The sequence below is a fragment of the Zeus faber genome (assembly GCF_960531495.2).
Source record: "Zeus faber genome assembly, chromosome: 6".
Taxonomy (NCBI): domain Eukaryota; kingdom Metazoa; phylum Chordata; class Actinopteri; order Zeiformes; family Zeidae; genus Zeus; species Zeus faber.
In genome coordinates, this window is record NC_137201.1 from 6,558,314 (window position 1) to 6,585,684 (window position 27,371).

A 27,371-nucleotide genomic window follows, 5' to 3' on the forward strand; every position below is an offset into this window, starting at 1 on the left:
TCCCTGTGGGGGCTCCAAACTGCTCCCCGTGGGGCTCCTGAGGAGCAGTTTGGGGGTTAGGTGTCTTGTTCAAGGACACTGCAGAACTGGCAATCTTTGAATCAGTAGACAACCTGCCCCCAGTAGGGAGATGATCAATGTTATTCACCTGTCAGTGGTCTTCATGTTGTGGCTGATTGTACACACGAGTGGTCAAGATGCTACGTTAGCTAGCTAACTTTTATTGACATACCCCCTCATATTTGTATTTTATGTAGATCTTCAGGTACGTGTTTACGCACATTTTGCAGCAGTTCTAGTATATTGTTTTGTTTGTTATGATTTTGATGGTTGATCATATGTAAGTCCACATGCTTCCAACCACTTTGCAAAAATATTGTTTAAGTATTGTATAAGTTAGTAATAAGTACAAGTCTAAAATTATAAGTTCAAGTTCAAATAAGTATCAAATTTAAGTAAATATATGGACAAAATTTGTATTATTATTTGTATATATTGAAAAAAAAAATGTAGTTTTCAGATTAATGCCAGAATTATGACTTTATTTTCAGAATTATGGCTTCTCTAGTGATGTTCCCGTTCAAAACATGCCTCTTCGGAACGGGCCGTATTGTAGGGGTGGGCGGATCGATACCAAAAGTATCGATACTAAGGATACTACGTCTAGTTTTGAAGATTGATTCAAGCAACAATAGGAGCGATACCAAAAAAGGGATCAGTTTCTCCCAATACATATCCTCACTTGCTCTTGCTTGGTGCCCGTCACTGCGTGGTGAACGGGAGATCTCTGTCCCCGTTCACAATTTATCAAAACAAAACCAATAATAACAGTTTCTTTGGGCGATCTGGCCCTGGAATTACTTGTATGGTGTGGGGGGGTGGTGTGGTTTAAACAGCCACACATGTCTTGGGTAATTGGGCCTGGGAATAGGGTGGCTGCACGCCTGTTGCTTGTCAGAGCAATCGATGAGCAACAGGTAAATCACCCATCCCCACACAGACACGGGGAGCCTGCCATGACATGTGTCCATCTGCTCCATGTCGCATCTTGCCACTCTCTACAATCAACTGGTGTGTTTGCAACATCTCTGCCTGTGTCTCTGTCTCCGAGGGCCCTGAATACGCCATTTGGGTGGCGCGTGGCAGGCGGCACTTCCACAACCTGCCAATCAACTGCCAATCAACTTGCCATCCCACACATGGTGGTATGCTGTTGTTATTTCTAATCATTCTTTGGCAAAAACTGGCATTAACAAGTGGGAAAACAGGAAATATTGTGTGAATCGGAAGAAGAAAAACAGGACATCTGGACATCAGAAATATACATTTATTTACAAATACATTTAAATGCAAATACATGCATTTGCATAGACATTCAAAACGTCATGTTAAAAAGTCCAAATGTATTTTGTGGTAAACAGATTTAGGAAACATTGTTTACGCTGCTCACTTTAGCATAAGGAATATTTCTGTTGTCGGAATGGAAGAGTACAAGTTGTGCTTTTTTTGTGTTAAATCATATAAATATACATAAATAGGATCCGTACGTATGTAATTCCAACACGTGGAAAGTTTTTTCTCCCTTTGAGACGGAACTCAATGCATTCATTTTCATACATTATGGTTTTCATCACGTTGTGGTCATTATTCCTTCTATCATTATCAAAAACACACCCACATACAGTATATTTATTTTTTGGTCTTTTCTGTGACCATCTCTTCTTGTTCCCGGTCAATATAAAAAAAAAAAATCCTTCTTTTATTTCTTTCTTTATTTCTTTTAACAACTAACTTCGACAATAGCATGTGACATGAAACATCATTCGAACCCGAACCCGAACTTCGAACCCCCCTGTGTTATTAGTGGTATTCCTCATGGGAAGAGTTTTGGAAATTAAATTGGGTCTTTGGAAGGTTTGTGTCCCGAGGATCCACCAGTTTGGACCTCCTGCCGCCCAGTCAGACACCTGAGTCGTCGTCATCCTGGGGATTCGGGGGCGGGGGCAGCCCCTCGGCAGGAGGCCTGGTCGTCTGGCCTCAAGCCCTCTGACTCACTCTCTGAGCCCTCCCGATCCAACCATTCGTTATTGCACCTTCCCATCCAGACATTAATAAATGGACTCTTCCATCCATGACACTGACGATGCATTCGAAGGGCAAAAGATCTCCTCTTCTGTACAACACATTTTACAAAATGACGAAGACCGGGAATAAGAAAACAGCTGATATACAACCAAACAAAAAACTTATTCGGAGCGGTTTCCCCCAAAGATCGCACTGTACGTGACTGTTAGCTACAATTTGATATTAACACTCTCTTACTGTGGCTATCCTCGTGGCTCAAGAGTTTAAATGGACTCGCAATATATTAAAACAAACTCCTTTATATTAGCTGTCTGTTGTACATGGAAATACAGACAGTTTGTGAGTAAAAGACCAGTGACTAAAACATTCCTCCATTAGCGGTATGGCTACTTAGCGAGCGCTAAATAAGCGAGCACTGTGGCACAAGGGTTTCCTAATCTAGGCTAATTCAAGCAGCGGGATCTAGCTTGTAGTTTCCTGAGTGGTTTGTTTGATTTAAAGCTATGAATCTGGCTAAATGGGGCAGGGCAGGGTCCCCCCCTCTGACACAAACAGTCTCACGCAGCACTTTCCCCTGTTGAGGTCCTTTCTCCCCGATTCCCCGGTTTGGTTTGCCGCCGTCCTCCTCGGCTGCCTGCCGTCCACGTTGGACCCGCCGTCCAAACAGCTGGTTTTCCTTTTCTCCCGTTCAATTTTTATATAAATTCATGTTTTATTATATGAGAGAACTTGTCAGTTCGTCGTCCTTGAACCCCGAAAGTGTGCTTGTGTTTAGCCACCCTGGGTATACATTTCATGAGGGCAATGTGGTGTGTTTTGTTCTTTGATATACAGTATGTAACATGAGTGAGAACGTTGCTGAGAGATATGAGGTTTTCGTGCGCTTTGGAACAACGAGTTGCTTACAAGTTTACAATTGAAAGTACAATAGAGACATTTGCTTTAGCGAGCGGTTGCGGGCTAATTTGATTGTGGGTGGCTTGTTTGAGCATAACGCTAGGATGTGACGTAAAAATGTAAATGAATATGTTATTACACAACGTAAATGATCTACGTTAAAAGAAAAGCATAACTCCAGTCAGGCTGTGTTGTCCTTATTTTAGGCATCAATTACAAAAATGGCGGGAAGAGCGCAGTAGATATTGATAACTTCATGATTAGGTAAAGACCTAACAAAGACGCTCTACTGACGTAGGGGTTAATGCGTTGACATGAGCTCGTCCCATCGGCTTAAGGCCAACGATTGACAGGCGCGTTTCAACTTATGGGGAGCGATAGCAGAAGAGTAGCATGACGACGGAAGAATGGAATTTAAACGAGGGTGTGCTCCGATGGGACAAGACAGTGGAATGGTACATCAGTGTTGGTCGTGACTGGCTACTCGGTGGTGGAAGAGGAAGGTTCACCAGGGCTGGGTATGGCGGGAGGGTTGGCTGATGAGAGTCCCATGCCTCTTTGATGTCCACCGGGGTTTTGTTCTAGAATCTCTCATGCGGGATGACTGTGTTGAACGGGTGGTCCCAGAACGTGGACGTGATTCCAAACCCTAAGCCGGAGGAGAAAGCCAAAGAGGGACATGTCAGAAAGACAAGGACGCAGTCCATTGGTTCGTTCAGCCAGGTTTGCGTTCGAAGTAGGGATGGACTTGGATGTCACTGCAATGGGCTTTAGACTCTTAATTTGAGGTCATCAGAACTTAATAATCCACACTTTTGACTCAACTTTTAACTCAGACCCCGTTATCTCAGTCCTTTTTGGAATTTGATAGTTTTTGGAATTAATTTCGAAAAACTAGAATCGTTTTTGGAATTAGAGTTTGTGCCATCTAGTGGCTCATGTTGGTTAACCCATGAGCCACAACATTAAAACCACCTGCCTTATATTGTTTAGCTCCCCTTCCTGCCGCCGAAACAGCTCTGCCCCGTGGAGGCACGGACTCCACAAGACCTCTGAAGGTGTCCTGTGGTATCTGGCACCAGGACGAATCATCACTCGGAAAACCTGTCAGTCGACTGAGATTCTTCAAATCGAGCAGTCGTTCTTTTTGGGGGTTTTTTTTTTGTCAGTGTGCATTACAATAACAGGATAAAACAGAAGCTTACAAAATGCCCAGGGATAACATTTTAAATGAGGAATTATGAATAAGGGTAAACATACAGTCTTTAATAATGATTGATCCGGGGCCTGTTTATTCCGGGTGTCGACACCCAACCCTGCTCCAGTGGTTTAAATGTTGTGGCTGATCAATGTATAGTCCGATAATGCTTGAATGAATAAAACATTCATCCACCATCTTGTAATACATTCTGCAAAGTGATCTTCCCTATTCCTCTCCTCTCAGGGAGCCTTTGCCTTCTTTTTAGAGAGGACTGTACATCCCTCTGACCTGGTCCTTTTAAAGTTTCTATAGGTATTATTTTGTACCTTGTACCGTCATCACCCTGCCCTGAATGCTCATTTTGCTTTATCTTTACCTGCCTTAAGTACCTTTTTAAATCTGTTTGAGATTGCATACATAAATAATAAAAATTATTATTATTTTTTTTTTTCATTAACAAAAACAGAAATAGTTCTAGTTAAATATCTTATAAATTAAGATTTTGTATCGGCATATTCTCCGATACAGATATACTCTTTTTTAGCATAATATTGGCTTGATATCCCATACTGGTACCATTGTATTGGTACATCCCTTATTAAAAGACAAAACTATATTCTAAAATACATTTCTGGAGCCCTCTTATCTATAATATTCAATCAGAGGAACTTTCCTCAAAATTATGTTTTTTCTAATAATTTAGGGTGGTTGACTATCAATGTTGTAGCAATATTATCAAAAGAAACTACAAAGTTATACGTCAAATTGTAAAATCTAACATTAGAAATATCAGCCGTTTCGAATACTGATAGCGGGACCTGGGTCTGAGAAGTGAGCGATATGCAACATAACAAAAAAGGATTTTTACAGTTTTTCCCTAATAAATTGTACAAATTTTCCATGTATTTCAAAATTACAGGAAAATGCTATTAAAAGTACAAAAATAAGCTGTTTATTGAAATATGTCATGTGATTTAACAAAACAATTCAAAGTATAATTGAATACATTAAATATCTGATTTTTAACAGCTTTTAAATTACAATTTTAACAAAACTAACAAAAAAACTATTCACAAAAGTAGCAGCATTTTCTGTAATTTTTACAAAGAAAATTATTTTGTTATGGCGATATATCACTGTGAAATACATTTAAAAAAATACCGTTAATAATACATTTAAAATTACAAGAAAATGTTTGACTAAAGAAAGAAATATTTTGTTGTTTTGCATAACTTAACCACACAAGAACTGAATAATAATTTTACATTTAAAAAAATAAAACGAGTGGTGGTGTCAATTTTAATTTATATTGTGAAACATTTTCAAAATCTACTCCAGGCATAAAGTTTTAATTCTATAGCATAACTTTTGTGTATGTTTTTTGGGCAACTGCTGCAAAATTTCACCATATTTCACAGTAATTTTTTAAGTATTATGCAGACAAATTTCATCCAACTTCAATAAGATAATTCTATTGTTTTACAGTTTATACATTTTAAATGAAGTATGACACAACGTTGAAGTACAGTCAAGAAATGAAACATGGGTGTTGTTTGCATCACATCATTATTTTTGACAATAAAACAAGAGAGTTTCATTTGCATTAATATAATAGTAAAAGGTGAACTGAATGAAGATTGCCACAGCATCTTTTCCGTTCTTTCTCGGCACATGCGCAATACGGACGAAGACGCCATTTTCGGGAGCTAACCGCCAAAATGCTTGGAGGGCAGCCATCCTGGGATTTTCTCATAAGTACATGAATTATTAAACGATAGGAACGGTCCATCCGATAGTACAGTACATCAGACGAGTATTTTTTTTTAAGAAGAAGAACTTTTTGAGTATTTGAGTATTTTTGAGAAGAGTATTTTCGGCTTTTGTACGATCGGTCGTGTACTTTGATGTTAGATTTGAAAAGCTGTGTATGGCTAATTTGACTCATATACAAGCGATGTGCCCTTATGGTTTGAAAGTGTTAGAATCCGTCACAAAAGAAGCAACATTTCAACCTTCATCTGTAGGAGTTGTAATAGTTCTGCAGTCAATCATTTTAGCTTGATTTGGTTTTAGTTGGTAATGTTACCTTAACTCACCGCACACGGCCAAAAGGCAGTGGACAGACACCTGAAAAAATTACACTTACTCAAGTACAGTGGTACCTTGAGTTACGAGCGCACTAACATACGAGTGTTCCGAGTTACGAGCCGTCGTTCCGTCGATTTTTTGTATTGACTTGTGAGCAAAAATGTGAGTTACGAGGAGCGAGCTTCAGGTGCACCGCCGCTGGTGGGCGTGGCGAGCGAATGCGGCCAACATCCCGCGTCTCACTCCTTCACTACACGTGGTTACCCGAGCGTGGGAGCATCGCTTTTGTGTTTTTGTTATTTTGCCAATTTTTTTTCTCCGAACCATGGGTCCGAAGAAAGTAAGTGCTGAGGAAGAGAAGCGGATGATGTCCATTGACTTAAAGCATGAAATCATAGAAAAATATGAGCAATTCTCTTCGACATTTTATTATGTTTTAATATGTTTTTATACAATATTTATTTTTTATAAATACATTTTTGTTATTTAAAAACACGTAACAGAAAAAAATTGGGGTGTTTTTTGGGGGCTGGAACGGATTAATGGCATGTCAATTAATTTCAATGGGGAAAATTGATTTGCTATACGAGCAGATTGAATTACGAGCTCTGTCACGGAACCAATTAAACTCGTAAGTCAAAGTACCACTGTACTGTATTACAGTCATTTGAGGAAATTGTCCTTCACTTGGATGTTTCTATTTCTATTTTCTATTTTACTAGTGACTTTCCAAATTACACTTATCCATCCCCTTCCTGTCCAGTAAAAAACATGTATATCATGTATACATGTATATATTTGGAAATTTAGAATTTTTCTGATAAGCCGTGGTGTGTTGTGTGCCTTTTTGTGCTGAGAAAATTTCAAGTTTCAAGTTGAAGAGATTATTTGGCACATACATACATATACGGTAATGCAGTGAAATGTCATGACACTCGGTGATTACGCACAATAAAATTTGTCATATTTTTATTGCAAATATTTATATTTTATATTTGATCCTTGACTTTTTCATAACTTGCTTTTTATTTATTTGATCATATATATTTATTGTTGTGCACCAAAGCACCAAGGATAATTCTTGTATGTGAAAACCTTCTTGGCAAGAACTTCTGAACAGACTTGGCAGATTTGGAATAGGTCACTTCATTCTACACACTGCACCTTTAAGATGAATAAACAATTGAAAGGTGCAGTGTGTAGAGTTTAGTGGCATCGAGCAATGAGGTCGCAGATCCCAACCAACTGAACCCTCCCCACGGCAGTGCAACATGGTGGCCTCCGTGGAACAGACGGTGGGCACCAAAAACGAGAAGTCTCTCTCTAGAGCCAGTGATTGGTTTGTCCGTTGTGGACTACTGGAGAAACATGGCGGCCTCCATAGAAGCGTACCCGCTTCCTATTTAGATATAAGGGGCTCATTCTAAGGTAACGAAAACACGATTCTTATTTTCATGGGATTATACACTAATTAAAATATACTGATGGACACACCGCACCTTTCAATCGCCCTGGACTATGTGGAAAAGGCATTATCACAAAGCTGATTTTGCTGCTTTTCTGAGCTCATGAAAAGCTGACTTTTTAGAGACGCGTTGCTCTTGCAGGACAGCGACGCAACAAGCATATGATGATCTTATAGAATACGATGCATTGCTGTAGGATAAACTACCCGACAGTATTATATAGTAGTTAAAAGGACCACAACCGTAACCATCTACAACAGTAAAATGCAACATGCACATTAATGCAGCAGTAATATTAATCCAAAAAAATGTTACATTATAGTTTAACACTGACAGGGACTGTTTTACCGCACAATGAGTACTTTTACTTCTCTTACATTCACTTAAGTAAGGTTTTTAATGCCCGACTTTTACCTGTACTGGGGTATTATTATTTCATTCAAATAACATTTTGTATTACTCTCAATGTGTTTCAGGTAAATGCAGAATTCACTCGCAGCACCACTGTTCCCCTGCTGTCCACATTCATGTCCCACATGGATTATTACTGGAACCAGTTCATAAGGTGCTCAGCAAGAAGGGGGGGACAGCAGGACGCAATATAACGGCATCACGGCAGCCAAGGACAAGGTAGATAGTTGAATTAAATGGTGTAGTTTGGGCTCTTGCTCCTGTGTCACCATCTTTATTACTCCTTCTATCATATATGCATATCTCTAAGCGGCTCTGCCTCTATCTCTGTCTGTTTTACCTCCCTGATCCTGCTTATTTACCTCGCCAAAAATTGTGTATGGGTATTGGGAACACGGCATATTCTGTATTGTTGTGTGTAGATTGTGAAGGTTTGTCTGTTGACATGAGAATGCGTTCTCAAAGCACTTTGTGTCCACCTCAGTGAAAATCCTGAAAGCTTCATAAAAGAACCACTTGGTGGGTTGCAACATACGGTAAGAACCATAGCCCAACAAATCAAACAAATAAACAAATCTAGTAATATCAGACAATATTTAAACATAACCAAACATTATTGGCGAGATACCGTATCATTTTTTTTATCTATGTAATGGTGTCGCTGTGTCGAAATTTGCACAAATATATCTTTGTAATTTCTGTACTTGGATTTAATACTGATAATTGTGTCCTTGCCACTTTTTTAGGTCAGGGTCAAGTAAGAACCGTCATCACTTAACATCAAGTGTATTTGCATGTTGGGATGATTTAATTTGGCCAATGATGACAATACAAGTTGAAGTCTTCCAGTTTTTTAATTAAGAGCTCTAACGATTACTTCATTCATTAAGTAATTGGCAACTATTTTGGTAATAATGTTTAAGGAACCAAAATGCCATACAATTATTTAGAAAATAACAAGGATTTCCTAGTTTCTGTTTTATGTCATGGTCACTGAGCATCTTTGAGTTTTGGACTGTTAGATGGCCGGCAGAAGAGTGACCGCTGGAGGTGTGCATGCACTGCAGATTAAACTTGGAAGCTGTTGATCATAGATACAACTGGTGCAGATGTGTGATGGGAGTTACTAGTACTTGCAAAGTTGTGTGATTGTTTATTATCTTGAGCATTATAACATTTTATGTTGTTTTTTTTCCTTTAGTGGTAAAGTAAATTAAAGGGGGGGGGGGGGTAAGTATTGTCAGTTTTTTTTTTTTTTTTTTGATAATTTATTATTTGTACATTTTTGTCTTTTTATTGTGTTTTCTCTTTAATTTATTTAATGTTTAAGTGTAAAGTGCTAAGCACCAAATAGTATACAGTTTTGTTTACCCTGGGAATTTCTTACTTGGTTGCAAGGTTGTTCAAAAAGGTCAGTAAATGTCAAGCTTTAGTTATTGGGGTATTGACTCGTGTTTGTTTGTTTGGCACATGACAGACCTGAATTAAAAAAATAAAAAATTAATCAAGTGAAGTGCGTTAAGTTAAGTGGTATTTATTTGAATTTCTTACACTGAAATAGCAAGTAGGATTGCGTCATGTTAAGTATACAATCAACAAAATCCTACATGAATATAACTCATTTGTGTTTAGTAAATTCAGCATAACTGTATGTTTTTGCATTTGATTAAGACGGTTCGGTGAGATTTGCTTGAAAGCATGTAGTAATTACTTTTCTAGTCTTTTTCCCATTTATTCAACCTAGTTTTGTGGGATAGGTTGACATAACTAAATTAAGTAAATGTGATGTTTTATTTCTTAGAGTGTATTTAGAGAAAGAAAATGCATTTATTTTGACAGTTAATTTATGTGCTTATGTGAATTAAAAAAAGGATTTTGGACAGATTTCTTTCGCAAAACTCCTGACAGTTCATTTAAACTTAGGCATTTGCAAAGTAAAATTACATTTTTTTTGTGTTTAATATGTAAATGGCCTTAGATTTATGGTCCTTTTTTTTCAAATAACAATAGTAATTATCAGTACTCAAGCTTTTCTTCATCATTTTTAAAGATAATTATTCTGTTTTTTATGACTCTATTCTAAAAATAAATATATGATATGTTAAAAGTCAAACATTTCATGGAATTGTAGGGAGAATTCTTGTAAGATTACAGTAATATATGTTAATTGATAATTACTCAAAGAAAAGATAATTCCTTTTTTTTACCGTTTAACCATTTTTTTTTAATTGACAGTAATTTTCTGGCGCCTCTGCTGCCAGAGAATAACAGTTTTTTTTGTTTTTTTGTTTTTTACAGTGCAACAGCGATCCTTGAAAATCCATAATGCAAAAATCCCGATTGGTTGGATTTCTTAAGTCCAGCCCCTACAAGTGTCCCCACTTAGAGGCTATTTGTTGTCCAATCCCCTTTCCCCCCGCAGTATCTCACCTGCCCTCTGGTGCTTGAAGTGGTGTTTGACGTGGTAGGCCTTGAGGTTGTACATGTACGAGCCCCTCTTGGGCGAGCCGTAGTGCAGGTAGTAGTGGATCATGTCATAGACCACGTATCCGCACAGGCCGCCCACGAACACCGCCTGCCCCAGCACGTCGGGCAGCGTCTTGTGGAGGACCAGGTAGAAGACCCCCACCACCACTGAGGCCAGGCCTGGCGGGAACACCAGTCTGGAGCCGTCAAACGGAGACTGGGACGAGAGAAAGGGTTCCAAAAATATATAGATCTTTCAGGGCAGAAATGTAATAGAAACAAGAGAAGGACCTCGTCCACAGAATACAGATGACAGAAAAGCCAAGCCAAGCAAGAAGATGGTAGGAAGTCAAAAACCCAACTCAAGATGGAAAAGAAGAATACAAGGAAGATTTGAGGAAAAATGTGAAAAGTGGATTTTACATCTCACCAACAGGACTTTAATAATATGAAGGTTAACAAATTGCAGAATTCAATTCAACAAAAATGTATTTATCCCCGAGGGGCAAGGGGCAACTATGAGTTACAGATATCTGTAACTCATAGTTATTTGTTATTTATTACTAATTATTAGATTCAAGACATTTATTTATCACATACATATTTTTAGTTAGGAAATATTATGAGTACATCTTATTAGTTAAGTGTATTGGTCATTGTTAATGGTTTATTTCATTATTTGATAATTTATTCTTTTTTTTTTGTACAGGGCAAACTATCTTGGTGTGTTACTGTTTAGGTTTACAGTATATATATTTAGGTGATTTATTTTATTTTATTGTTAATTACTTAGGCTTATATTTATTGCTTATCATTATATTTACAGGTTATTGTTAATTTCTAGGTTTACTGTATATTTTCACATTTTTCTGTATATTTTCTGTATATTTTCACATTTTCACATGTTGAAGAGCGCGGCGTACCTTGTGGTGCTGTCCGTGGAGAAGGAAGTGGATGGTGATGAGGTAGTAGTTGTGGGCGGGCGGCTTCATGTGGAAGACAAAGCGGTGGATGCAGTACTCGATGAAGGACCAGAGGAACCAGCCCATCGCGAAAAGCAGGGGGAAGCTGTACTTGTAGACCGGGATGGATAAATCTGTGAACACACAGAGCAAATACATACATTAACATACGCATTCAGTAAGGACGGGCATTTTAATGAGGATGAGTGTGTTTGTTGTTGTTGTTGTTTGAAGAAGCGTCTCACTAGGAGGCACTGTAGTGCAAGGTAACAGTTTGTATGTGTGTGAGATTTAGCTTTTCACAGGGAGTTTATACGAATGTTAGACCTCAGAGATCGAACTAGAGATACTCAATAACAGGCTAAGAGAGGGTTCTGATAAATGGGATTATCCACCAATACAACGATATATCAGAACAGTCCAATGTCAGCTATTAAAGTGTAAATCCATCAGATAGTCTGTGTTGGGGGCATTACATTTGCTCAAATGTTTGCCTTTGAAGAAGGCGGATGAATTCAAGTACTCGGGGTCGACCATCCAAAGAAGCGGAGAGTGCGGGAGAGAGGTGAAGAAGTGGGTGGAGAAGAGTGTCCGGAGTGATCTGTGACAGAAGGGTTCCAGCCAGAGTGAAGGGGAAGGTCTACAGGACGGTAGTGGAACAGCTTTGTTGTACGGTTTAGAGGCGGTGGCACTGACAAAAAGGCAGGTGGCAGAGTTGAGGATGTTGAGATTTTCATTGGGAGTGACAAGGATGGACAGGATTAAGAATGAGTACATTAGAGGGACAGCTCAGGTTGGACAGTTTGGTGGAAAAGTGAGAGAGGCCAGATTGAGACGGTTTGGACACGTGTGTATGAGAGATGAGAGTTACATTGGGAGAAGGATGCTGAGGATCCTTCTCCCAAGAGGCAAGAGGAAAAGAGGAAGGCCAAAGAGAAGCTTTATGGATGTGGTGAGGGAGGACATGCAGGTGGTTGGTGTAAGGGAGGAAGATGCACAGAACAGAAGGTATTGGAGGCAGATGATCTGCTGTGGCGACCCCTTACAAGTTCGCCTTCTACGAGGAAGCTGTACTTTTTTGTAAATGTTCACCAATAATGGTCATAATTGACCACAACTAGCTATGCTGCATTAACAAATTCTTCGCAGCTGACTTTCCCTTCTTGCGTGTGGCGGACCCTGCCACCAACAATGGAAAACAGCGGTCAGAGGAGCACATGCAAATAGATTAGATCAAACTAATTGTCATTGCACAGAGGCAATGAATTGCATTTCAACCATCATAGTAACTGATGTATCTAGGAGCAGTGGGCTGCCATCTAACCTGGCCCGGGGGGATAAGTGTCTTGCTCGACGACACATCAGCACGCTACCAGGAGGATCCGGCGATCGAACCGGCAATCTACTACTAAAGTTAAATCTCAATTATTATGTTCTAATGCTGTTTAAATCTGTACTGTCTAATTAAATAAATGGATAGGATACTTTATACATGTATGTAGGACTTTGGACTACCTAGTATTGCTACAACGCCATGGTACCTCCCTGCACAGTGGTGTGTAACTGGTGTGAACGGGGGTGCGGTGGTACCTGAGGTGAGTGCCAGCCTGGTGGTCTCCTGAGCCAGGGTGGTGTAGCACTGCCAGCTGAAATACAAGATGATGGGAAGCCACACCACCGGCACCCAGTACCTGGCAAAAGAATTATTGGACGTTATACTCAATACACTTGTAGAAACCCTAGGCCGTCTAAAATAAGCCCAAGTATCATTTGTATTTTACTTTGAGTTCTCATTTGGCTTGTGAAAAGTTAAATGAATCAATCAATGACGATTTCTCAAGGTAAGGCTATAAACTCTAGTGTGATTGTTAATTCACCACACGGAACGTTGACATTTGTCGACTAAATGAAAAACCAAAAGGACCAGAAGAATTTGCCCCCATCTCACCAGGAGGTCTTGGTGCTGGCCTCTAGGAAGGGGTTTCCAAACAGCCGGATGGGTCTGTCCACGGGCTGGTGCACCCAGGCGTCGTACCTCTCCCTCAGGTGACCCACCTGCCACGCCAGGGGCTTGCCCCAGTCCACCAAGTCCTGGAAAACAGAGAGAGAGAGAGAGAGAGAGAGAGAGAGAGAGAGAGAGAGAGAGAGAGAGTGAAAGCGGATCGGAGGAACGTGACAAGAAGTAATCAGTTCAAGTTCAAGTTCAAGAGGTTATTTGTCACATACATACACATACGGTTATACAGATATGCAGTGAAATGTCATGACACCCGGTGATTACGCACAATAAGCTCTATTCAAACATCCTCACGAGGTGGCGATGATGTTTTGCGTATGAGGGGTGTTAAAATCATAACTCATCAAAATCTAAAATCTCAGCAACCTGATTTGGTGACATGGTCAACCATCTTGTGGATGGTTGACCATGGACGGGGATTCAAGCAAAACGGTTTTTTATATGGATCTAACGTACAGTAGTTCAATCTGTACAAAAAGATTTTAAATTAGACTTCAGTCAAGTTACTGATAATTGTATTGTTTACCTTAATAAAAGACAATCTGACAAACCAAGAAATACATTCTCTGTTAACCAATGTTTCCCGCTTCTTCACATTGCTTTCTTAATATGGGGCTATATACAAATAGGAGTTATTTAAATAGGATCAATATCACTCAATTCTAAAATGATTACAATTTGGCAACCATTTTGTCGGACTTGGCAATCAAAAGCGGATGCGTGGTTGCCAGCTTGCAAACCGCTTCTAAAAGTGAACGCGACGTCCCAAGTGGTAGCCTGCTGTGACAGCGTCGCACCAGCAGGTGGCATTAGAGTAATAAAAAACAAGACCAGAGGGAACTCAGGAAGTGTGTGCGTGTGTGTGCGCGTGCGTTTATGTTTGTGTGGTGGTGTGGTTTTCGTCCGTATCTCCACCTCAGCTCTGTTGGATTTAACGACAGTCATCGCACTTCATCACTTTGTGCGGTGGACCCAAAAAGGCAGCTTGCAGCCGCAGTCCGTAGTGCAGCGATGTGCAAAGATGGTCCACGTTTCCCATGAGCATAAGGAGCTGGAGTAGGATTTATTAAACCTTAGTTTAGGGCTAGAAAAAAGAGGGCATGGCAGCTGACCCCCAAGGAGGACATGAGACTGAGCTCTGGCTCATGTTTATGTTCAGCTTGGTAAAGACCCCCTAACTCCTGCAAAGCCCTACGACCGCTGCTGCTGCTAAAGGACTTCTTTGGCGATGGTAAACCCAGGTCAAAGGTTACCTTGAGGTACATGCAACACGATAAAAGTTTGCATACAGAACGTCAAACAATGGCTAGCCCTATGGCTAATACAGTACATACAAGTATCATTTGTATTTTGTTAGGGTTAGAAAAAGTCCATGACCTTTTTGCGACCTTTTCAGTGAAAGCCTTTAGATGGATCAATGTCTTCCTGTGTTCAAATCAAACAGTCATTCCAGCCCCCCCCCCCCCATGCCTGATCAGTGCATTCTCGGGGTGTGGCAGACCCCTACACCAAGCCTCAGTTCACCTGCTGGTTCCCGGCTGATGATTCCAGAGCAGAGAGTATGCGTAGCACAAGGTTTGGAATGGTGATGACTGATGGGCAACGTGCCAACAGTGAAGGCATCACTTTGCATGAAACACACACACTCACACCCACACGTGCAGGTGTGAATACTTGGTGTTCTGACATTATCTGACATCCATCCGTCACGCATGCACAAACACACGCACATGCTGGATTTTGTAAGCTAAGCACCTCAAGCGTGCTTCACACATAAAATGACAAAGGACAAGAACAAACTAGAAGTCCATGCATTCCTTTGGAGAGTCGGATGGCGCAGGCGAAAAGGTGTGAGTGGGGACATTCAACTGATTCAAGGAACAAGCAAAGGTTCAGCTGAGTAAACTACTCGCTGTTGTTGTGGAAAAACACCTCTCCCATTTTTCCTGACATACTGTATTTTGGGGATACGAAACCCAGACGCAGCTCATCTGACGGCCACTAGGGGTTAGGATTGTGAATCAGGCCTAAAAGAACTCAACTATTGGTGGCTGAGAGTGTCGGGAGAAGCTGACACACTTAGTATGCAGCCAGGTCTGTCATGTGATAGACTGACACCAACAAATGAAGTGCGACCAGATGGAGACGGTGACTAGATAGGCCATTTAGTCAAATTTAGCCAAATCCAGATAGAGAGACAGATATATTATGTTATTAATATATAATATTAATATGCAATAATAATAATAATAATAATAATAATAATAATAATAAAAACAGAAAAAAAGAAATATACAATATACAAACATAAAACTACTAAAAACGTACTAAAATTTTGCAATACGTAATAAACCTAAACCTGAATTACCTAAAAATTTTGGAAACAAACAAACAAACATCTCAAATAGTTTAATGAATCTACATAATAATATTTACACAATATTTGTTTGTGAGCTATATGCAATGTGTTTCGGCGGGAACGCTGCAGCACAGATAAACAAGGGACATTTTCAAGCAGGGATGAGGTGAACGACCGAAGAGCTATGGATTTCCATTTGTTCTCTATCTCTCTTTCCCTCGCTCATCCCATTCCCACCCTGAGCCCCTGTTTAAAGACGGACACATTCAGCAACACACACACACGCACACAGACACACACACACACACACACACACACACACACACACACACACACACACGTGCAGAATCTAGAAAATAAATCAAGGACCGGCCAAAATGTCCTCACTTCACAAAATGTCCACACACACACACACACACACACACACACACACACACACACACACACACAGACACACACAGACACACACACACACCTTCTCTAGGTCCACTGAACTGCAGAGGCTGAACGGAGAGCACTCCTCCTGCTCCTCCTCCTCCTGTTTCTCCGCTGTGTTCTCCTTTTCCGCTGCTTGTGTCTTCTCCTCAGGCTTCCTCCTCTCTCTCAGCGGCTAAAAGAAGGCGAGGGACAAACATTAAAATGGGGCTTTTCTTTTTCTCTTTTCACAGAAATAAATGATCAGAGTAAACGGAGAGATGAACACTAAAAAGGTCATTCTGATGGACAGGAGCAAAATTGTCAACAGATGGGGATAGTTTAGGGTTAGGTCCAGGAGTTCACCAACGGGGGTCCAAGTAACCGCAGGGTTTTTTTTTTCTTTCGTTTTTTATGTTTTTATATATATTAAGTGGAAAAAATATTTTGTGGGAAAAAATAGATGGAAATAAAAAAATATATAAACTGTATATGTTTCCTCTACTAAACTAATGATGGTGAGTTTTTGTTGTGATATTTGGTACTTTTTGTTGAAGTTACATGTCAGCTACACGGCAGTTTCTAGGCAAAGTATACACAGCTTAGAAAAAATGTAATGATAAATTTCCCCAAGGTTTCACATGTTTCCCTTATTTTTTAATTTACCCATGGTATGCATCCCACTGTATTTACCTTAAATCCTTGTGACACTTACTACATAGCAAGATAAGATGACACTTTATTGATCCCATGGGGGGGGATCGAAAAGCTCCCTTAACCCAATTCACATCTATTCACACACAGTACACAAAAATACACACAGAAGAAACTTAGAATATAATAAAATACAGTGTGAATTTCCCAGTTTGGACATTAGATGGACTGTTATTTTGAATCCATTGCAGGCATTCTAGTTCAGCGTTGGCACTCAATGGTCAATTTTGGTTCTGTTTACTGAAGTAACATAATGGTTTTGGCGTTATGTGAGTGGCTACAGGGCAGGCGCTCAAACAAAAGAAAGAGCAGTGAGTGGAAGATGTCCACACCCCACATGCTGTTTGGGGAAACATCATTTTGTGCGTGTAAGTTAAATGCATAATCCGTCAAATATTTGCGGTTCTTTCTTGCAGGACAGAAGAGACAGAGGGTGAGAGATGTTCGTACTTTAGGGAAGATAAAATACCCTATTTCATCTCAGTTTTCCAAGCCTATGTGTGTGTGTTTGTAAATAAGTAAAGATGTATTTCTATAGCACATATAACATATATTTTTGCATAAAGTTCTTCACGAGTGGTCAGGTGGCATGCGAAGGGACACAGGTGAAGAAAATTACCGGACGTAAAGCAAAGGAAACACCTTAATAAAAGCCGATAAAGTCTATAAAAGTATATGAAATGCTGAGAAAAAAAACAAACACTAAGACATGTAAAACCAAAACAAACAGACAAGAGGCCATGACAACAAAGAACAAAAAAAAAAAAAAAAGGGTTGTCTTTGTTTTGTCGCAGGATCAGTTATCTCCTGTGCAGCCGCTCTACCCTATTTAGCCCCCTTGAACACTCTAACAACATGGCTATGGTCCATAGAATCCCTAACCAAACAAGACACACTGAGGACGATAAATGAAAGATGCATGACTACATAACAAAATATGAAATTGTAAAGTAATGTATGCCAATTGTATCTATCTTTGTGTAAAAAATAGTGTTAAAAACATACTGGTGTTTAGAAGCATAAACTTTTCTGAACTTTTTTAGACTGTTTTAGCTGTTGTTATTAATGCTACATAATAAAGATCAACAATGAAAGAAAATAAACAATATAAAATAAACAAAAATAGCCAAATATACAAATATACACCGATCAGCCACAACATTAAAACCACTGACAAGTGAAGTGAATAACATTGCTCATCTCGTTCCAGTGGCACCCGTCAAGGGGTGGGATATATTAGGCAGCAAGTGAACAGTCAGTTCTTCAAGTTGATGTGATGGAAGCAGGAAAAATGGGCAAGCGTAAGGATCTGAGCGACTTTGACAAGGGCCAAATTGTGTCGGCTTGACGACTGGGTCAGAGGATCTCCAAAACGACAGGTCTTGTGGGGTGTTCCCTGTCTGCAGTGGTTAGTACCTACCAAAAGTGGTCCAAGGAAGGACAACCGGTGAACAGGTGACAGGGTCATGAGCGCTCATGGGCTCATTGATGCGCGTGGGGAGTGAAGTTTAGGCCGTCTGGTCAGATCCCACAGAAGAGCTGCTGTAGCACAAATTGATGGAGAAAGTTAATGCTGCTATGATAGAAAGGTTTGAGAACACACAATGCATCACAGCTTGCTGTGTATGGAGCTGCGTAGCTGCAGACCATTAAGAGGGCCCGTGGTGACCCCTGTCCACCGCTGAAAGCGCCTACAATGGGCATGTGAGCGTCAGAACTGGACCATGAAGCCATGGAAGGAGGTGGCCTGGTCTGATGAATCACGTTTTCTTCTACATTATGTAGATGGTCGGGGGTTAGGGTCCGATCCAATCAAGCATCTGTGGGATGTGCTGGAATAACAAGGCTGATCCATGGAGGCCCCACCTCACTACTTACAGGTCTTAAAGGATCTGCTGCTAATGTCTTGGTGCCAGATACCACAGGACACCTTCAGAGGTCTGATGGAGTCCTCGACGGGTCAGAGCTGTTTTGCCGGCACAAGGGGGACCTAAACAATATTAATGGTTATTGATGGTTATTAGGTGGCTCTAATGTCATGGGGGATGTGATGGGGGAAAGAATATACAAAAAGTGAATCAGTGCAAAGGAGAAGTTAAGTTAGGATAAGTTCAGTCAAAAGCTGCCTTAGTAATAAGAGGCAATATGGTTGTCAGAATGGCTGTGCATATAAAATATAAGTCTTATTATAAACAGATATACTTTGAGATGAATACATATGTATCCAAGAGTACAGCGGCGTGGATATCAATGAATGAGTCGGTATAAGTTATTGCTAGTTGTTACAAAGTTATTACAGTGGTTATTACCATGTTATTACCGCCAATGCCATTGTCACCACGATGGACTTGGCTCCTAAGCTGGGGGTGTATTCGGCACCCGCGGTGTATTGTGGGTACCTGTGTTGATAACCTTGACTTTGATACTGGTTCCTAAACCCTACTTTTTATTTCTTTTACTTCTTTTATTTTATTTCTTTACTTTATTTTGTACTGGGAATACCACATGAAAAGGTCATTGACTGCTTAAAAATAAAATCACCTTTGCCTAGCTTGCCTAAAAAAAAACAATGAAATATTTTTATATATATATATATATATATATATATATATATATATATGGGCCTAATTAAAATGCTGGTTCAAGTTCAAGAGGATATTTGTCAACACTTTACGATTGAGAACTTACCACACTGCCGCAGCTGCTCTTAAATGCAGTCCATTGAGGCAAATGTTTAAGCCTTAAAAAAAACAAATTTAATCTCTTCCCCTTTTTGAAAACAGGAAACTCAGATATCATAATTTGGCATCAGTTTTCCGATACTCGATTCGGTTTTGTTTCAGTACAGAGCTGAGAACACACCCATACAGTAGGTGTTATTAATCATTAGTCACACTTGTTTCCTTCAAGCACCTTGAGGGAACAGGAAGGTTGCAGCAGACTGCATTGATCATTTGGAATAAGAGGTTGTGTTGGAGAGTATGACATGACAGGAGGATTAAGATGATGATAGGGAAGTTTCAATTAATGCAAAAAAAAAAAAAAAAAAAAAATATATATATATATATATATATATATATATATATATATATATATAAAGTAAAATGATTATAAATATGGTGAAAATGCGTGTCAAGCTATTTGCATTAATATTCCCTCAAACAGGCCTTTCAGTTAAAGACCATTTTCAAAGCAGCCATGGCAGCACAGTTCTGGGATATAGTGTGAAAATATTGTGTATATTATAGAAAATATTGCATAAATTATCTAAGCAATTTGGAACCGTTAATCACATTCTTCAATAACTAAATCATATTTTAAATGCTGCTGCCCAGACATCGTTCACCATCTTGAGGGTAAATCACACGCACTCAAGCCCCATCTCCCCTGCGGCCCGTTAGGGACGGGGAAGGCGCAGCGAGTAACCGAGTCCGCGGCCCCGGGAAAAGCCACATTTCAGTGCAAATTATGTCAATATGTAATTTAAATGTTAACATTAATAAAACAATAATAGGGCCTAATAAGTTTAACTGTTTAGTATTTCTGGTGCCTAATAGCGAGGGTAGCAACATTTAATCGACTAGTCAACTAATCGCACACATCTCTATATGTTATTATAGGGGTGTGTGTGTGTGTTTAATGGTTTGATCTCTGGGGCAAACCATAAAAATCTATATAAAGAAAGGAATCAAATTCAAGATGAAGAGCCACATTTTTAGTAGAAATGATCAATGCATCAAACCACAAGCCTCATATTTACAAAAAGATATAGTCACAAATTGTTCAGTTGGTGTCATAAAAGAATCTACATGTAATTTCCATACTTGCATACATTGCGTTCCATTTTCATAACCTCTCCAGTATTGATCAAAGGAGGGTTTTTTTTTTGTTTTTTTTTTAATGGTGCCATACGTCACATCCCCATTCACCAGTCGGCCATAACACAGGGACATGCAGCCCAAACTAACTATAAGCCTCATTCTTTATGTCTCATTCTTCTCACCCCACCGCACCGGAAATTCTGGTTAACTGCAATCAAATTGCACACTTTCCTGACCACAGTTTGATATAGATACCAGACCAGGACCAACCGCCGACCTTGTGCTGATTGTCTTTATGGGGCATTATTCTTCTTGTAAACAAAACATTGGTCAAACATCCAATGCCATGAGCGCAAAAGCCCGGCACACCAACGGTATGGATTACACGACGAAGACAGAATCAATAAAAATAACAATGCTCAGGTTGATCATTTCTAGGTTTTCTACAGCAGCTCTCTTTTGGCCGCCGAGTTTGTTCAGGAAAGTCCAGTCGACCATGGCAACAAATGTGAACTATGAAACAATCTTTACTGATTTGCTCAAGCATGTTTCCTTCTGTTTTTCACTCTGGGCCAATTTCAATTTAATTCAAACTTTCTTTGACGGATCTTTTTGCCCTTCATTGAGGCTGTACCATACAAAAGCAATGCCGACGATGTCGTGTGAGCTGTTCAAAAATACTCATTGTCTTGCAGTGTTTTGTGTTGCTTGTGTACACTCGTGACGCAGCTTTGACGAAGACAATGAGTGGCATGCCGCAGTGTTGTCTTACACCATGGCGGCCCATTGTAACAGCCGTAATGACAACCACTGACTGTGGCCTGACAGCTTACACAGGTTAACTCCAAGCCATCCAAGAAACTCTAGTGGAATTGTTTAACAACCATGAAAAGTCTGCAAATGTCCAACTTTTGAGACCAGACAGAGTGTAGATGCCTAGAAAGGGGAAATTGAACGGGTTTATTTCGCTTTTTAAAGAAATTAAACTAGAGTAAACACTGTTGACAGTTTCCCGGAGCTACACAGAGGTGTTTTTCACACTTTTCAAATGGTCTTTTGCAGTAAATGCATCTCAACGAAAACAAATGAAAACTGAAGCCATCACGTGGTTCCTCCTTTTGGCAGCCTTCGTGACTCTTCACATGTCCTTTCACACCTCTCTGTTACAATGTCACTCGAGACCCTCTTAACACACGGAAACACCGCATTTTTATCAATTCAGTTTATGCAATTTTTGACTCTCCGTAAATACCCATTACAATCAATTTACCTAACTGTATAAATTGTCATAGGTAATATGGCTATTTCAAGCTGATAATCACGTAGATTTACTTCTTTTGGCTTCTGGAAAGATGAAAAAAGGATGAAAGGATGAGTTCTCTTGACTTTAGCCAGGGGCGTTGCTTTTGTCGCTCTCGGCAAACTGTTGACGGGGATGGGTGGGAGAAAGTGTCCTCAGTGACCTACGCAAAGTGCTTTGTAATCCTTCGTTCTTAATCTTCTTCTGTTGATTTGTTTCAGTGTGGTGCTGCATGAATAGTGGTTTTTCAGTGGACAATCTATAATGCAGATATCCCGATGTTGTTGTTTTTTTATCTGATAACAATTACTATACTATACTATGATAACTATTTATTATTATTATTATTATTATTATTATTATTATTATTATTATTTTTATGAATAAAAATAATAATAATAATAATAAAAATAATAAATGAGACACAAAATTGCTGAACTTAAATTAACATTTATTTAACACGAATATTATTGTCTGCATTGTCTCTGCAGTGCACTTATTTAAAAAAAAAATGTATCAACTAAATAAATGTCCACAGGTATTCAAAAAAACTACACTTTGTAAAAATAACAACTTATGAATGAAAAATGTATAATAATAAACGATAAAATAAATAAATATTAATAAACTGCATCATATTAAAGTCTGGTCAGGAAATAGTCTCCCCGTTACAGAAGTTTAGGATTTATTATTTACAAGTAAATTATTTACACAAAAACATCCAGTTTTTACTAAATTAAGTCCCATAGCAACGGAAAGCAACGGAGAGACAGGTACTTTGGAACAGGAGGGAACGGGACAGCCCCCGAACTCAGTTGTGTTTAAACATTTTGTTTCATACATGTAGGAAACAAATGAAGCGGTGTACCGCTGTAGTTCCCATTCGCGCCGCTTTAAATTGTGCTTTACGGTTTAATTATTTGCCGAGTTGAATACTCCAGGAGGCAGACCATGGAATGGAATTTGGATCGGCACGTTGATCGGCGAGGTCAGTCCGATATCAGGTTAGTGAATGCCGTCAGCATCACCCCCGATACAGATTTTGGATCGGACCGATCTATAATTGAAACTGGTTTTCAAGGAGGACAGACTGTCAGTGATTGAGAGGCATATCTGGAAGGAGTAAAAAGACAGGCCATCAGGCCATCAAACACTGGGTCACTCTGGCCAGTACCATCTCTACCAGGAGGATGAGCCGGAGGAGGAGAGAGAAATACACCCGCGAGACAAGTAACAAAGGAGAGGGGTGAAGGAGGGCGGCAGCATGGCCTGGTACCGTCAGAAGACAAGAAGCTACAGTACAGTCTCAGCTGTCGGGGAGAAAGGGAACAGGCGAGTTTGAGATTCTTAAAGATGGATTTGTTTTTGATTGATTGAAACCAAGAACACTGAGCCAGGATGCAAATTCTGGTTCTTTTGCCTCCGCCAGAGCTCTCTATAGCACCTTTTCCACATGGAATGCATAACACTGCTGGATAGAAAACATCCGGCAAAGGCAGTAGGTAGTCATTCCCACATTGGCCTCCTTCACGGAAAAGTTTGATTGTCAGGATTCTGCCTTGCTTTTGTGTTCTATCCGTCCCTCTCTGTCTCCCTCTACCCCTCTCTAGCTCCCTCTGTCTGTCTGTGTCTGGTTTCACATTCCTGCCACTGCACACCTGTCCCCAGTCAGCAACCTCACCACCTGTCTTCACTTCATCGTCACTCCAACGGTATTTAACCTGGTCCCCTGTCAGATTGTTGTGTGTGTGTGTGTGTGTGTGTGTGTGTGTGTGTGTGTGTGTGTGTGTGTGTGTGTGTGTGTGTGTGTGTGTGTGTGTGTGTGTGTGTGTGTGTGTCCTGTCCATGGTCCTGACTCCCGGTCCTGATAGCCTGTCCCCCTCATTAAAACCTTGCACCTGCTCACAAAACCGCTTTGTGTCCTGCATTTGGGTTCACCTGACAATGTTTGTAACATCTGAATGGAGTCTGTTCCCACATTAGATGTTGATACACTACGTAATCAGTGTGATCATTTTCAACAAGTTCTCCATTTGTTCTACCTGTCCCTGTCCACTCGCTCCCTCTGGTCCATACTGCGGTGCCGCCGGCGAGCAAGCAAAGCGCTTGTGCCCGATGTCTCTGCACGGTCGCACGCCCCACGTTACTGTAAAAGACATGGAATATCGACACCGGATCCCTTTCCCACATGACGCCATTATGGAACATTACCAGTACACTTCGAGCTTTCAACGCAAGTGTCTATCTAACTATCTAACCCTGTCTTTATCTCACATCGTTTGATGCAAAGAATGCAACCTCTTCTGTTGCAGACACTTCAGGGCTCTCACTTTTTGCAGCCTGTAACACAACAAAGTTTGCGGTCTTTCTATTGTCACAGAGAATAGTCAGCGTCCAAAGAGAGAGCAAAAAGACAGACAGGTCTTTGTCAATACGGAATTTAAGAGGCGGCAATTACAAAGGAGCAGACAAGATTGAGTAATTTTACTGTATACTCAGTGCAGGCAAACAAAGCCAGAAGACCTCTTATGGTCACATGCAATATTGAAATGTAAGAGAGCTGTCAACACAACAACACAATATCAATTATCCTCATTTCACCGGCCACCATCCAAAGCATGTGCATGTGTGTGTGCGTGCATGTGTTGTAGTGTGGTGTGCTGTGTGACGATTAAAGATGGCTCTTCTTCTTCTTCTTCTGCTGGGGTTAAAAGGGACTGGAAAGGTCATAGAGTGAAGATACATCATTTTTTTGGGAGGGTATCCCTTGTTCCCAACATTTACCGCCAAATAAATAGCTTGTTGCAGTGGGTGTTGGTTTCCTCCAGTGTCACCTTTACACCAGTGTTGGTGGGGTAGGTTCATTTTGGGTGGTGGACAGGTCTATCCTCTGTCTGAATGTCGCACCAGCACTCCAAATGTTTAGGTTATCACCTCTGATAACGCTGCTGTAGTTTAAGCTGTAGTGACCCAGTCTGCACTGTAATCAGACACCACCATCTTCTTCTTATCAGCCTCTCGAGTGTTTCGGATGTTTTGTTCCCGCACAAACTGTTGTACACTTACACCGATTCCAAATTAAATAAAACATTTGAAAACCACAAATAGAAATGGCAAGCAAACCTCTCACTTCACTTCACTTCACACATGGACACTTCCTGAAAGGTTTGTTCCAAGATTTTATGTGAGTTAACTTGTATTGCTGCGGTTACTACACTTGCTGAACTTGTTGATACATGAAAAAGACTTTGAATTGTGACTGATCTATATTTGAAATTCAAATGGTTAAATCCATTTTCGTTGATCTTCTCTGTAGATTTGTCATTTTCCTTTCGCTGGAGTTTACCTTCAGAGTAATCTGCAATCCATTAGCAGTGTTGGTGAATCCATTACGGTAGCGCGCCCACTAGACTAATCTGACCCGTGACAATCTGAATCAGAGAACCATCCTATTGACGGTGTGGAGAAGATACCTCAGGTGTACCTCTGGAGCCTTGTACCACCAGTAATACTGACCAGCGGTACCACAACAAGCCTACTGGGCAGTCCACACCTTGTCCAAACTAATGACACCACCTCTAACATAAACCTCTGTAGCAGACAAGACAGGTGAGGAGGGATGGGGGTTCTGGGACTCTCTAGTTGCTTAACAACATACTGAAGCACTGTGCATCACACAGTCTGGCATGCTCTCTTTATGCTTGTCTGAAAGGAAAAACACTGCCAATCCCAAGTTGAAGTGCTTTAACCTGTTCTATTGATGTTTTGGTTGCCATCTAAACCAGGCAACAGGTTACTACGCTGTCGCCCTTTCAAGAGTCAGCCTGTTTCTAAGGCTAAACAGTATCACTTGTGAAGCATTATCACGTATGTACAGTATTAGCACTTCAGTAGTGTGTTTTTTGTTGGAATTGCCAAGTAATGGATGGCTCTATATGGAGCCACACGGACACACAGACACACACACACACACACACACACACACACACACACACACACACACACACACACACACACACACACATCAAATTATCAGGGACATTATATAAGGATTGTATGTAGGATAGGGGGATATTCTTGTCAATGCACATTGTGTTAGTTTAGTTTGTATGCTTTTAGTGGCTGCTTGCTTTGCAGTCGGAATAAAAAGGAGATTTCGGTGCGGTCTTATTGGTTAAATCAATAGCCTAAACGTGGATCGATAAATATTAAGGATTAACGATCAGTTTCACCAAACAGTCAAGATCAAGATCAAGATCATTAGGAACACTGTACCATCTTTCAGTGGTACTAAGCTATAAGTTCTGCAACATTTAGAAGACACGCAGATTTCATGACATACTATCGACATTATGTTAAGTTCCTTACAATTCCATATTGCCAATGCCTACATCCTCCTATGTCCCATCACCTTGAAATGGATCGTATGGCTTGGTTGAGGGTGTAATCTTCCAACTACACACCTCTCCCATCCGTTCAATAAATCTTATATGTTTATTTTCACATTGCGAGAAATAATAATTTGGATTACAATTGGTCCTGCTCTGTTTATCAAGTTTATTAATGTTTATGTTGGTGGTGCCACCAATGGTGCTGAGGACGCCCTGGTCTGAGCCCCTCGTCTGTGTGTTGTGGGTTTCATTTTCATTTGAACGGAGTTTGAAAGGAGATGTGCAAATTTGCGAGTTTACTTTGACGAGTCAAAACCACCTTGTAATTCCCAGTTCGCATATACACCCAATAAAGCCTGGACTTCACTGTCGGTCCATTTGTCTGTGTTTTGTTCCATTTTTTGAGGCTACCGTTACAAGTTGTTGTTAACTGCTAATGTTTCACACAGGTTTTTAAATGTGGCCGTTGCCGGTGCTACATCGGCTCATGTGTTCTACCAATCAACGTACACTGACGTCTGGACCAATAACTGTGCACTTACATCACTCAAGGTTCCTCTTGTGCTGGGGGAGAACCTACCCTGGAGTAGGAGCTTAGAAAGTCCCTCAAAACTGAGTTCTGAGAAGTACGATAGTTCCTAGTTCCTGCAGTGCGGAGACAATAATAAAAGGAGGGTCCTCCGACTGTTCTTAGAACTATGAAAAAGTACCTACAGCCAAAAATTCAAGTTGTGTAATTGCCACAGAGTTAGCGTTGTGCCTTCCTGTTTCCCAGCATG

At 40.3% G+C, this 27,371-nt stretch overlaps 1 protein-coding gene across 1 annotated transcript in view; it reads right to left on the reverse strand.

Annotated features, from left to right (window-relative positions):
• Window positions 1-3,563: 3,563 nt before the first annotated feature.
• The window catches only part of fa2h (fatty acid 2-hydroxylase), a gene marked incomplete at both ends in the record, with an annotated part of 32,939 nt that continues 9,131 nt past the window's right edge, over window positions 3,564-27,371 (reverse strand). Inside the window, 6 exons of the mRNA XM_080001812.1 lie at window positions 3,564-3,631; window positions 10,579-10,831; window positions 11,538-11,710; window positions 13,167-13,267; window positions 13,525-13,667; window positions 16,428-16,562. Coding sequence (XP_079857938.1) covers window positions 3,564-3,631; window positions 10,579-10,831; window positions 11,538-11,710; window positions 13,167-13,267; window positions 13,525-13,667; window positions 16,428-16,562 — 873 coding nt within the window. The remainder of the gene's footprint in view (window positions 3,632-10,578; window positions 10,832-11,537; window positions 11,711-13,166; window positions 13,268-13,524; window positions 13,668-16,427; window positions 16,563-27,371) is intronic.